Source organism: Schistocerca cancellata, chromosome 2 (assembly GCF_023864275.1).
Source record: "Schistocerca cancellata isolate TAMUIC-IGC-003103 chromosome 2, iqSchCanc2.1, whole genome shotgun sequence".
Taxonomy (NCBI): Eukaryota; Metazoa; Arthropoda; class Insecta; order Orthoptera; family Acrididae; genus Schistocerca; species Schistocerca cancellata.
In genome coordinates, this window is record NC_064627.1 from 507,293,577 (window position 1) to 507,308,293 (window position 14,717).

Genomic DNA, 14,717 nt, shown 5'->3' on the forward strand with positions numbered 1-14,717 from the left:
TGTACGGTATCTGTTACATAGCATTTAGGAACTTTCGGGTAATTGAACATGTATCAATAATTACAGATTTCTGTAGTTGTCTGTATAAGTTTGGATGTAGCTGTATTGCATTGATGTACTGGTGGATATTGTGTGGTATGACTCCTGTAGTTGATAGTATAATTGGTATGATGTCAACTTTATCCTGATGCCACATGTCCTTGACTTCCTCGGCCAGTTGGATGTATTTTTCAATTTTTTCTCCTGTTTTCTTCTGTATATTTGTTGTATTGGGTATGGATATTTCGATTAGTTGTGTTAATTTCTTCTTTTTATTGGTGAGTATGATGTCAGGTTTGTTATGTGGTGTTGTTTTATCTGTTATAATGGTTCTGTTCCAGTATAATTTGTATTCATCATTCTCCAGTACATTTTGTGGTGCACACTTGTATGTGGGAACGCGTTGTTTTATAAGTTTATGATGTAAGGCAAGCTGTTGGTGTATTATTTTTGCTACATTGTCATGTCTTCTGGCGTATTCTGCATTTGCTAGTATTGTACATCCGCTTGTGATGTGATCTACTGTTTCTATTTGTTGTTTGCAAAGTCTGCATTTATCTGTTGTGGTGTTGGGATCTTTAATAATATGCGTGCTGTAATATCTGGTGTTTATTGTTTGATCCTGTATTGCAATCATGAGTCCTTCCATCTCACTGTATATATTGCCTTTTCTTAGCCATGTGTTGGATGCGTCTTGATCGATGTGTGACTGTGTTAGATGATACGGGTGCTTGCCATGTAGTGTTTTCTTTTTCGAATTTACTTTCTTCGTATCCGTTGGTGTTATGTGATCTAAAGGTTTGTAGAAGTGGCTATGAAATTGCAGTGGTGTAGCCGATGTATTTATATGAGTGATTGCTTTGTGTATTTTGCTAGTTTCTGCTCGTTCTAGAAAGAATTTTCTTAAATTGTCTACCTGTCCATAATGTAGGTTTTTTATGTCGATAAATCCCCTTCCTCCTTCCTTCCTGCTTAATGTGAATCTTTCTGTTGCTGAATGTATGTGATGTATTCTATATTTGTGGCATTGTGATTGTGTAAGTATATTGAGTGCTTCTAGGTCTGTGTTACTCCATTTCAGTACTCCAAATGAGTAGGTCAATATTGGTATAGCATAAGCATTTATAGCTTTTGCCTTGTTTCTTGCTGTCAATTCTGTTTTCAGTATTTTTGTTAGTCTTTGTCTATATTTTTCCTGCAGTTCTTCTTTAATATTTGTATTATCTATTCCTATTTTTTGTCTGTATCCTAGATATTTATAGGCATCTGTTTTTTCCATTGCTTCTATGCAGTCGCTGTGGTTATCCAATATGTAATCTTCTTGTTTAGTGTGTTTTCCCTTGACTATGCTATAGCAAATGTGTGATTTTGTGTTGGTATGTTCCAGTAATATTGTATCCATAATTTGTATTATTTAGCATGTTGGATAGTGGGTTCAGAGCAAGGCAGAACCAGAAAGGACTTAATGAGTCTCCTTGGTATATTCCACACTTAATCTGTATTGGCTGTGATGTGAGATTATTTTAATTTGTTTGGATATTAAGTGTGGTTTTCCAATTTTTCATTACTATGTTTAGGAACTGTATCAATTTAGGATCTACTTTGTATATTTCCAATATTTGTGGTAACCATGAGTGGGGTACACTATCAAAAGCTTTCTGGTAATCAATGTATGCGTAGTTTTAGCTTGATATGTCACCTCTGTATCTATTATCAGTTGCTCTTTACATCCTCGTGCTCCTTTGCAACAGCCTTTTTGTTCTTCATTTACAATTTTGTTCTGTGACGTATGTGTCATTAATTTCTGTGTAAAGACTGAAGTTAATATTTTGAATAATGTTGGTAGGCATGTTATGGGGCGATATTTTGCTGGGTTTGCTGTGTCTGCTTGATCTTTAGGTTTCAGATAAGTTATTCCATGTGTAAGTGTATCAGGGAATGTGTATGGGTCTGCAATGTAACTGTTAAATAATTTAGTTAAATGTGAATGTGTTGAGGTGAACTTCTTTAGCCAGAAATTTGCTATTTTATCTTTTCCAGGGGCTTTCTAATTGTGAGTAGAATTAATTGCTTGGGTGACTTCATGTTGCAAAATTATCACTTCAGGCATTTGTGGTATCATCTTGTATGCATCTGTTTCTGCTTGTATCCACCGTGCATGCCTGTTATGCTGTATAGGGTTTGACCATATGTTGCTCCAGAAGTATTCCATGTCTGTTATGTTTGGTGGATTGTCTATTTTAATGTGTGTGTTATCTATTGTCTGGTAAAATTTCTTTTGGCTTGTGTTGAATATTCGGTTTTGTTTCCTTCTATTTTCACTTTTTTTGTATCTTGTAAGTCGTTTGGCCAATGCTTGTAATTTCTGCTTCTTTTCATCTAATTGCTCTATCGCTTCTTGTTGTGAGATTTTATCTAACATTTTTCGTTTTTTGTCTGATATTTCATTTCTTATAAATTGTGTTAGCTGTCCGATGTCTTTTCTCAGTTTTGCTATTCTGGTCTGTAGCCTGTGTTGCCATGCTGGTTTTGTGGGTTTCTTCTGTGTGTTGGTTGGTTCTGGTTATTATTATTATTATTATTATTATTATTATTATTATTACTATTATTACTATTACTATCATCATCATCATCACTATCAGAATAAAATTTTATGATGAGACATCAGTGTGACATGTATGAGACATTGTTTACTCGTGTAATTTTCAATTTCTTATAGGAAATTCGGAAGCTTGCTGAAGGATCTGAGACCTTTAGTCCTACACTGAGTGTTTTGCATAAAGGTATTGCGCAGCAAGTGCGAGCAAGGTACAGTACGTTATTTTCTTCTGCAAGCTATTTTACCAAAAATGTGTAATAATGAAATTATGTGTAATTATAATTTTAGACACCATTATTTGTTAACAGCAGAAACTAGGATATAGGTCTTATTCAGGATACAGGATAAAAGAGCAAGAATGGAGAAGATGCAGAAATACAGCATAGGTCTGGACCTTCATGGGTTGTGCGTGAGAGACCTTTGATTGGTTTAGGATTTAATTTGAGATTTAAGGTAAATTCAGATAACTCAGTTGCTGCAACATGCCTAAAAGAATCCAAACATTTGGATTGAAGCTGAAATCTTACATGCAGTTCTAATCTGTCGTCAGAAGGTGTATTTAAATTCAATTGAAGAGGAAGATATTTTATTTAAAAAGTTGAAACAATTAACTTGAGCAATAGCTGGGAAATGAAAGGTTGTACTTTCTATAAATGACCATTACAAAAGAAAGCTGCCCATAGTATGAAAATGCGAATGGAAATATCACATTTCAGGATCCTACGCATCATCCTTCAGAAGTAAGAAAGAAAGGAAGACATGCAGAAAAATGAAGAAATGTGATATTTATGACCATAGATTAAGAGCAGTATAAAAGTCAAAGGGAGGAAAGGACATTAATAAGAGACTTCTAGTTTCATTTTAAATTTCCATACCCTTACATAATATTTGGTGAACATCCGTATGTAGATACTAACACCCAAAATGTTCAATCATATAACTTCTGTCAGCTTTATCACGATTCCAGTTTTTTGCAAATATGTACAATGTACATATTTGCAAAAAAACTGGAATATACATTGTACATTCACCTCTCGCTACCCTAGTTTGGTGACTCAGGTATAAAACCGTAAATTAGAAGATTTAATGCTAATTTTTCTTTGGTTCTGTGTATGTGTAAAATAGGTTGTCCCACTGTTGTATATTACACTGTCCTCAGCCACCACCAGAAGCAAAGAGCAAGTATAACAGTTTTTTCTATATGTTAAGTAATAATTTTAGTGTGTACAGGATACTAAAATTATCACCAGTGGATGGATTGAACATCATCTTTTATATTGTGGCATATGACAATGTCATACAATGTCCAAAGCCAGGTAGATACTTTTTTGTATTTTTATTTATGTAGGCTGTTGTAACTGACTGATCTGTAGCATAGCCCTAGTTGTAAGTTGGGTTGAAAGGCAACAGTTTCATTGTTCTTATGAAGCAAGCAAGTGACAGAGTTACTGGTAAGGTTGAAAGATGACAGTTTGGTTCTGGATTAGCTAAGTCAATGAACGTGATTCATGGGAACTACCATAATTCTCATTGTGACTCATGTTTTATGTGCATTGCATTTTGATCAGTTCTTACCTTCTGTCATGTTGATGGCACCATTGGTGGTGGCGGCATGTTCAATATTCCCACACCTGGTGCTTAGGACAGATATTACATTTTAACCGTGCAACAGAAAAACGTGGTTTTGGAATTGAGTATTCCACAGAGGGTCATTTGCAAGTTGTGAACTGATTACAGAATGGAGCAGTAAGGTTGAATTACTACTCTGTGTTTGGGAGTCATAGATTTTGAGCAAGATTTTGTACTCATTTCTCGGGAATCTGATATCCTAAGGCATTGGTTCAACCTGAAGGATATAGACATTGTTAAAAGGAGGTGACATTTTGCACTTTTGCTGTAATCATTTTATTTCATTATTACAGTAAAAGTGGAAATGGCCACCTTTTTTTAGTAAATTTGTTGCTGTGGTACCTGCTATGAAGAAATATACATTGCTGCTGCAACTAACATTAGGCTTCTTCAAGACAGTAATTCAGATTGAAAAAGGAGTCAGTTGCTGGGATTTCATTTCAAGGAAACTACTCTCATTGACAAATAGAGGAAATTTTTAGATCCTTATATTGAGAATCCAAAAAGGAATATGCCTTAGTGGAACATACCAGAACCACCTTAATCTTGCTGAAGACATCTTACTGAGGAGATTTGAACTAACAAACCATTAACTGTATTTGGTTAACATTACATTATGCTACCTACTGCACTACTGAAACTTCTTGGCAGATTAAAACTGTGTGCCGGACCGAGACTCGAACTCGGGCACACAGTTTTAATCTGCCAGGAAGTTTCATATCAGTGCACACTCTGCTGTAGAGTGAAAATTTCATTCTACTGCACTACTGTTTGCCTCTAGTGCAGATGAGCTTCATCTGTTAATTGAAAAATTTAATACACCATGTTTGAAAGTTTACAGTCAGTGTGTATTGCAAATTTTAACTCACGGCATTGAGAGGAGAACTTTTATTATGAAAATCATTAAAAAACTGAGAGTCGCACAGTGAGTTGCAGAGACATGCCTGGTGGGAACCATAATGAAAGGTTAAAAAAAAAAAAAAAACAAATATCTCAAGGAACAGGCTTAAGGCAAAGAAATAATTATTTTTATTTTTGTTTATTGATATGTTCCTCTAAACAAACGTTTTCCTCCAGTATAACAGATATTTGGAAATTAATACATCTGTTATATAAGATATTAATTTATCCCCTCAGGATGTCCCTCCAGGCATTTCGATCTTATACATTTTCCTCCTTTGTGCCATTCTTCTCCTTTTAATTGTACATTTTGAGGCAGGTGGTCATAGGGCGTCTCCTTCTCTTCTTTCCATCTGTTTCCCATTCCAGGATTGTTTTTGGTATTCTGGCTTCCTTCATTCCATTGTAACTTCCATTTGTCCATCACCTCATGTATTCTTTCTCTTATTTCCATTCTCTTTATTATTTCATAATTTCTTATTTTCTGTTTTCTTAGAAATTCTTGCTGATCTTCTCCAGAAGTCCATTTCCACTGCTTGTAGTTTTTTTACATGTTCCAGATTAGTAGTCCATGTCTCCACTCCATACATAACTATGCTCTCTAGTATTGCTTTATACACAATTCTTTTGGTTCAGTTTATTATATGTCTGCTCCATAAGACTGAGTTTGGTACTCCAGTGACCTTCCTTCCACTGCTAATTCTTTCATTAATTTCTACCTTTGATTTTCCCTCCATCTCAAAAATGGGTCCCAAACAACAGAAAGTATTGACTGTCTTAATTCTCATACCCTCTATGGCTAAGTCAGCTGGATCATTAGTGAGGTAATTTGTTTTATGATGATTAATCTTCAATCTGCAGTTTCTGTATTCTATTGTTAACTGATTAAACATGTAATTTGCATCACCCCCATCTTGTGCTATAACTACTTGATCATCAACAAATAGTAGGTTATGTAAATAAACTCCATCTTTAATTTCTAGGCCCATCCCATTGCATTTATGAGACTATATCTTCAGATGTTGGTGGTAAGGGGAAGTCTTGTAACAGCTCCCTGGTTGTTCTAAATTTCTGTGGAAGTGTATTACCAATTTTTGCTTGACATACGTTGTCTTTATATATTTCCTGTTTTATTTTAATTAAAGGATGCTTTATGTTCACCATGTGTAATGCTCTACAAAGTAGTTTTCTTGGGACAATATCATATGCTTTTTCTAAACCTATGAAAATTAATCCTATGTTTTTTTATTTTTCCCTACATTTCTCTAATATCTGTTGTAATGTGAAAAAATGGTCTGCACATTATCTACTGGCTGTGAAGTCACATTGTTCTTCTTGTGTTTTAAAATTTATTTCCAGCTTATTTTTAATTATTTTCCCAAAGATTCTCATTAATGTGTGTATAACACAAATTGCTCAATAGTTCAAGCTGCTTTTGTGATCCCCTTTCTTAATTATTATATTAATATATCCTATCTTCATTTCTTTGGATATTGAATCTCAATGTAACATTTTATTGAATAACTGTTTTATTAGTTTCACAATCTTATCACCACCATTTTTTTAGGAACTCCAGATTGATACTTCCTGGTCTAGGTGATTTACCATTCTTCCCTGTTATTAGTACCTCGCTCACCTTGCTTTCTAAAATTTGTACCTCCTACCCTTCCTGTTACTTACCTTCTACTGTTCCTTCCTCCAGATATTCTTCTCTATCCTCATTTAATCATTTCCAGAAACATTCTTCCCATTCCTTTGGTGTTATCAGTCAAAGGTCAGTTTTGGCTTTCACCTCTTTTTGAAGCCCCATTAATACTGACCACACTTCATTCACTCTCCCAAATCCTAGTTTGCTATTGACATTAGCACGTCCTTTCCCATGCTTCATTCTTTGCTGTACTTGTTTTTTTTTCATCACATCATTCTTCTTTTCCATGTAGACTGTTCTTGTTGCTTCTGATTTATCATTCAACCACTGGTTTGAATGCGTTCCTCTTTTATTTAATTGTCACCTCTATTTCCTCCGACCACCATTCTGCTGTACGGCTGTGGTTGTTTTCCCTTATGCTCAACACTTCTCTTGCTATATTCATAACATTGGTTTTTATGTATTCATATATTTCCTATGTACTTCCCTCTAATTATGTCCTTTCCATTCTGGCAGCAAAGAATGTCATATACTTTCATCTTGTAGGCTGTCAGTATTGAAGTGTAGATTTTGAACTTTCTCAGCACTATTCGTTTTAGTGTTGTTAATATCATTCTTTGCAGTCTTACAAGGCCAAAAGCTCTTCATTTGTACTAGATAAGGGCTTGATCGACACTTGGCTCCTCTATAAGATCTAACATCTGCTTCCTTGAATCTACTTGTGTGTCTAATGATGATATAATCAATTATAGAATGGAGTTCCTAGTATTCTGCTGCCAAGTACATTTTTAAATGTCCTTATGTTTGAAAAATGTGTCGGTAATTTTCAGATCAAACTGTTCACAAATCAGTCATTCTCCATTGTCATTACATTCTGTCTCTCCACGTTTTCCCACTGTCGTACATGATTCTGTAATTCCTACAGTTCTGTTCATATCGCCCCTGATAACCAGTTCCTTCCTCCTCGGGTTTTTTTCTACAGTCTCCCTAAGGATTATCCTGAAAGTATCTTTTTCCTGGTCTCTTGTATCTTTCATGAGTACATGTAAATCAACAATTACAACTTCCCTGGCAAATAGTCATTTCAATCATAATAAAATGTTCATTAATAAATTCCAAAATTTTGGTTCTCTTTCTCCATGCTTTCTTTATCATAATCGAGATTCCTGCTTTGGGTCTTACCAGTTTGGACACACCACTCAAAATATGTACATAATTACCAAGTTGTTGTTCTCCTTTGTCTTTCTCTTGGTTTCAGAGAGTACAACATCCGTTTTGAACCTGTCAATTTATGTTGCTAATCTATTCAGTTTTGTGGAGATACCATGCACATTCCAGCATCCTAATGTCATTTTCCATTGTTCTTTGCCTGTTTGTTGCCCACGATTTCAATTTTTCTGAGGCATATAATTATGTTTTTTAGCATTTTAACTTTTTCACATGAGTGAGGAGTTGGCACACCGCCCAACCCCTAACCTGAGGGACCAGGTAATTTATTCTTAAAGTTCCCTTGCTTATAGTCTTTGATAAGCAAATATCATGCTACAAAGCAGCAGTTTTGGTCCATCCTGGGTATTTTATTTCCCTAGTACCCACTATACGTGTTAAGCATTCCCCTATCCATCCTTTGGGGAGGCGCCCGACGGGAGACTAGCAATTCTACATGGAAATAAATAAATAATTATGATTGTAATGAAATTGAAATTTAGGTGGTTGGGTCATATAACCAGGAAAATGGATGACTGATGGACAAAAGAAATTTTTTATATTGTATATGCAGGCCTGGGCCCCTGCATATTTGGCCAGTGCACTCATGGTTATGTTTCATGGGCCAGGTACAGCCCCTGCCTTACCACAGGAGGTTGTTCATCAACAGAAGAGCCACTGAGCTGTTTACCACCAAGCCTTCTACGGCTGCCACAGCATCTGGGAGCACAGTCTGCACTGATACATGGTGTGCAGGGTGCAGTAAACAGCGCTGCACTTTTGTCCATGCAATCACATGTTCATTTGGCAATACACCTGTACACCTCGACTGATGGGTGCTTAAGTTGCTGCATTGCCTCTCAATGGCCAGTTCAGCTCTGAGCTCCAGACCAACTACCTATGCTGCTAGCTGTCACACAGTGCTGCCTTGCACCTTTGCCTGGATCACAGCTGCTGGGCACCTATCAGCTGCCCTGGAAGGCCCCACTTCATTGGACCTGCTGCTTGATTGACCATGGGCTCACAGCCTCGTGGGACCATAGTGCTGCACATCTACACCACTTCCCTGTACATTACCACTACAGATGTTCATTGACTTTGTCATAGTAAGCATCTACTACGCATTGTCATAGATGGACATTCAGTTGTACTCATGTGTGGACCTTTATCCTCTAAAGCTGTACTGAGTTAGTTCATGGTCAATAAACAAACAGTTGTTATTCCAGTGCCTGGATATAAGTCACTACCTTGGTATACCATTTGGCCAAGGATAATTCATATTATCGGATTTTAAAGGATGATGAAAGACCAAGACAAGACCCAATGGAAGGTGGATAGATGGCATTATAAAACATCCAACAGCAACATAGATGCTTATAGCTAGAGAAAGTGATGCGTGATAAAATGTAAAGGAGGTATTTCTTTGGTAGTAGATGTCAAATGGATTATTATTGTTACTGTTATTATTATTATTTTTGATTATTCCCATTTAAAGAGAGCGTTTGAACTTGAATTCCTTTATAATGATTGTTTATGTTTTTTCTGACCCCACTGTGTTCACTGTTTTGTTTCTTTTGCGCCGCTGTCCATTTGCATCCTGGTCTCTTCTGTGTTGTGGTGTCAAATTTGTTTTTTGATGATGTTCCTGAATTCAGTTCTATTTTCTGCATCGTTTACTGTTATGTGTGCTTGTCTGAGGTCCTCTTCAACTTCTTTCATCCAATTTGTTTTTCCCCTGCCTGAGTTGATGACTTTAAGAATTCACTTTGAAATTCTGTTTTCATTCATCCTATGGATATGTCCGTAGAACTGCATTCTCCTTTTCCTTATTTTATCCGTAATCTTGTCTGTGTATTTATATAATTCTGATGTTGGTCTCTTCTGCCAGATTCCTTGCTCTTGTATCAGGCCAAAAATTTTCCTGAGAATTTTCCTTTCTTGTTTCTCTATTTCTTTGATTTTAGTTTGCCCACCTATTCGTGCTGTTTCAGATGAGTACAGTGCCTCCGGAAGTACGACATTGTTGTAGTGCCTCAATTTTGCGTTAATGGATATGGACTTTTTGTTATAATAGTTCCACATGAGTTTATATGCTTTCTGTAGCTTTTTTATTCTTTCCTCATAGGCCTTTAGGTTGATCCCTGATGGCTGGGTGATTTCTCCCAGGTACTTAAAATGTGGTACTTGTACGATTTTCTCATGGGTTGCCACAATAGGCAATTTATCTTGTGACACTCTTTCTATGTACTGGGTTTTCTCATATGAAATTTGCTGGCCAGTTCTTTGTGCAATTTCGTGTAACTTATCTATGGCGTTAGTGGCTTCTTTTCTATTATTTGTGAGGATTGCAAGGTCTTCCGCAAAGGCTAAATACTTCACATTGAATCTATTATCTTTTCTAATGCCAATTTGGATTCCTTTGACTTCTTTTTCCCAAGTCCTGATGATTTTTTTCAAAAATTATATTAAAGAGTAATGGTGAAAGTCCGTCACCCTGTCGCACTCCAGTTTGGATTTCAAATGGTTCAGAGATATTCCCCATAAATTTAACCTTGGAGACTGTGCCAGTTAATGTTTTTGCCGAGTGATTGCTCTTGTCTTTCTGTTAATCCTGAATTCTTCCAGCATGTTGCAGAGCACTACTCTGTCTATTGAGTCATAGGCCTTTTTAAAATCTACAAAAGTGGCCACTGTGTTTCTCATCTGGAGAATCATTTTCAGATTCCAGATCTGTTCTATGCAAGATTGTCCCTTGCAAAAACTAGCCTGGTATTCTCCTGTTTGTGGGTCAGCTTGTTCTTCTAATCTGTTCGTGAGAACTTTTGATAGGATTTTATATGTGACCGGCACGAGTGAGATACCCCTGTAATTATTTGGTTCAGTTTTGTTGGAGTGGATGGATGAGTGTGCATTTCCATTCAGAAGGGATCTGTTCTGTTTCCCAAATGTTTAATATAATTTTGTGGATTTTTCCTGTTAATCTTTCATCATTTAGTTCCCATAGTTCTGCAATAATTCCGTCTTCTCCAGGGGCTCTATTGTTTTTCAGAGTCTTGATAATTTCTACTATATCGTTGATGGTTGGTGGTTTAGCGTCGGGATTTGGTGTAGATGTCTGGTAGTGAATATTCTCTGTATGTTTTTCGCAGCTGAGAAGTTTGTTGAAATAGTCTGCGAGGATTTGGCAGTTATTCTTCATGTTAGTTTCTAGTGAACCATCCGGTTTCTTGAAGCAAAGATTGGGTGGCTGGTATCCTGTAATATGTTCTTTAAACGTCTTATAAAAATTCCTGGTGTTGTTCTTCTTAAAGTCTTGTTCTATCTCATCTAGTCGCCGTTTGTCATAATTTCTTTTTTCCCTGCGAATAGTTTTCGAGGTTTGTTTTCGGATTACTAGAAATTGTTGCCATTTTTCTGATATTTTGTGACTATTGAAGTTTTTCCAGGCATTGGTCCTTTCTTCTATTGCTTGGTCACATATTATTTTCCACCACCAGTGTTTTCTCCTTCTTGGGGGTTGACCCAAGTTCATCGCGGATTTGAGGACATCCACAAGTTCTATCCAGTTTGTGGTGTTTGTCTGACTAATTTCCTGTAAGATGTTTTCCTTGTTGAGTTTTATGTATTTGGGGTCTGGTCTCAGCACTTTGTTTAGTTTTGACTTTTTTCTGTTGGGTTGTAATCTGGTCTTTATCTCTAGAAGATGGTGGTGTGATTCAAAAAATCCTCTTCTCGTTTTCACATTCAGAATTTCTGCTGTGTTACTCTTGGAGATGCCCACACAATGTTGGGTGACTTCCAAGTATACAGTTTCTTGTTGGGTTTTTTGAATTGTGTTGACATAATTACGAGGCCGAAATTTTCACTAAAGCTTATCAATCCTTCCCCATTCTTGTTGGCTCTCTTGTGAGCTGTATGGATTCCGATGATCTTCCTGTATTTTTTCTCTTTGCCTAATTGTGTGTTAAAGTTTCCTAACAAGATTATTACATGGTGTGTGGCAATTTTGTTTGTTGTCTCTACAAGGTCATTTCAGAAGTCATCCACATCCTGGGGGTTCTTCTTGTTATAGTTATTTGTCGGTGTGTGTGCGTTGATCAAGGTGTATGCTTTGTTGGCCAATTTGACGGAGACCGTTGTTATACGTTCTGACGCAGACTGGAAGTCAATGACAGAGTCACTGATAGATTTGTGGACTACAAATGCTGTACCAAACTGTCTGAGTCCTTTCTCATTAGTTTTAACTGATGGTTTGTAGATCCTGTAGTAGTCTGTGTTAAAATGGTTTTCATCCGTAAATCGTGTTTCTTGGATTGCAAGGATTTTGATCTGGAATTTTGCACATCATGTTTGGTTTTCAAGTTGAAAACTAACTTGGTCATGGTCCTTCCAAGGAAAGATCACGAGGAATATGACTTGATTGTTGAGATCAAGAAGGTTGCTGTAGCTGCACCATCTAGGCAAACAGATGCTGACCCCTAACCGCTGGATACCAGGCAGACCTTAGTGGATTTCGGTTGATAGTTTTGGTCCACCCCGGGTATTTTATTTCCCCGGTACCCTCCATATCTGGAGAGCATTCCCCTATCCGCCACCTGGGGAGGTGCCTGACGGGAGACTATCAACTCCACACGGGATTGTTGTTATTGTTATTATTATTATTATTATTATTATTATTCTTTCTTTTCTCAGACGTTATGTCTGGTCAAAAATGGAAAAGTGACGCGGACCTCCATAAAGCGTGACTTCCTTTGAATTGTACGGTATATTTTACATTGCATTTAGGAACTTTTGGGTAATTGAACATGTATCAATAATTACATATTTCTATGGTTATAATAGAAGGAAACATTCCACGAAGGAAAAATATACCTAAAAACAAAGATGATGTGACTTACAAAATGAAAGTGCTGGCAGGTCGACAGACACACAAACGAACACAAACAAACACACAAAATTCAAGCTTTCGCAACAAACTGTTGCCTCATCAGGAAAGAGGGAAGGAGAGGGAAAGACGAAAGGATGTGGGTTTTAAGGGAGAGGGTAAGGAGTCATTCCAGTCCCGGGAGCGGAAAGACTTACCTTAGGGGGAAAAAAGGACGGGTATACACTCGCCCACACACACATATCCATCCACACATATACAGACACAAGCAAGGTAAGTCTTTCCGCTCCCGGGACTGGAATGACTCCTTACCCTCTCCCTTAAAACCCACATCCTTTCGTCTTTCCCTCTCCTTCCCTCTTTCCTGATGAGGCAACAGTTTGTTGCGAAAGCTTGAATTTTGTGTGTTTGTTTGTGTTCGTTTGTGTGTCTGTCGACCTGCCAGCACTTTCATTTGGTAAGTCACATCATCTTTGTTTTTAGGTATAATTAAATATTTCTGTAGTTTTATATATAAGTTTGGATGTAGCTGTATTGCGTTGATGTTCTGGTGGATATTGTGTGGTATGACTCCTGTAGTTGATAGTGTAATTGGTATAATGTCAACTTTATCCTGATGCCACATGTCCTTTACTTCCTCAGCCAGTTGGATGTATTTTTCAATTTTTTCTCCTGTTTTCTTCTGTATATTTGTTGTATTGGGTATGGATATTTCGATTAGTTGTGTTGATTTGTTCTTTTTATTGGTGAGTATGATGTCAGGTTTGTTATGTGGTGTTGTTTTATCTGTTATAATGGTTCTGTTCCAGTATAATTTGTATTCATCATTCTCCAGTACATTTTGTGGTGCATACTTATATGTGGGAAAGTGTTGTTTTATAAGTTATGTTGTAAGGCAAGCTGTTGATGTATTATTTTTGTTACATTGTCATGCCTTCTGGGGTATTCTGTATTTGCTAGTATTGTACATCCGCTTGTGATGTGATCTACTGTTTCTATTTGTTGTTTGCAAAGTCTGCATTTATCTGTTGTGGTGTTGGGATCTTTAATAATATGCTTGCTGTAATATCTGGTGTTTATTGTTTGATCCTATATTGCAATCATGAATCCTTCCGTCTCACTGTATATATTGCCTTTTCTTAGCCATGTGTTGGATTCGTCTTGATCGACATGTGGCTGTGTTAGATGATACGGGTGCTTGCCATGTAGTGTTTTCTTTTTCGAATTTACTTTCTTCGTATCCGTTGATGTTATGTGATCTAAAGGGTTGTAGAAGTGGTTATGAAATTGCAGTGGTGTAGCCGATGTATTTATATGAGTGATTGCTTTGTGTATTTTGCTAGTTTCTGCTCGTTCTAGAAAGAATTTTCTTAAATTGTCTACCTGTCCATAATGTAGGTTTTTTATGTCGATAAATCCCCTTCCTCCTTCCTTTCTGCTTAATGTGAATCTTTCTGTTGCTGAATGTATGTGATGTATTCTATATTTGTGGCATTGTGATTGTGTAAGTGTATTGAGTGCTTCTAGGTCTGTGTTACTCCATTTCAGTACTCCAAATGAGTAGGTCAATATTGGTATAGCATAAGCATTTATAGCTTTTGTCTTGTTTCTTGCCATCAATTCTGTTTTCAGTATTTTTGTTAGTCTTTGTCTATATTTTTCTTTTAGTTCTTCTTTAATATTTGTATTATCTATTCCTATTTTTTGTCTGTATCCTAGATATTTATAGGCATCTGTTTTTTCCATTGCTTCTATGCAGTCGCTGTGGTTATCCAATATGTAATCTTCTTGTTTAGTGTGTTTTCCCTTGA

The 14,717-nt window shown here is 36.6% G+C and overlaps 1 protein-coding gene across 1 annotated transcript in view; it reads left to right on the forward strand.

Moving 5' to 3' along the window:
• Nucleotides 1-14,717, forward strand: part of LOC126162051 (DNA-directed RNA polymerase, mitochondrial) — a 310,992-nt gene that overhangs the window by 135,456 nt on the left and 160,819 nt on the right. Inside the window, exon 10 of the mRNA XM_049918295.1 lies at nt 2,759-2,847. Within this exon, the coding sequence (XP_049774252.1) occupies nt 2,759-2,847 (89 nt within the window). The remainder of the gene's footprint in view (nt 1-2,758; nt 2,848-14,717) is intronic.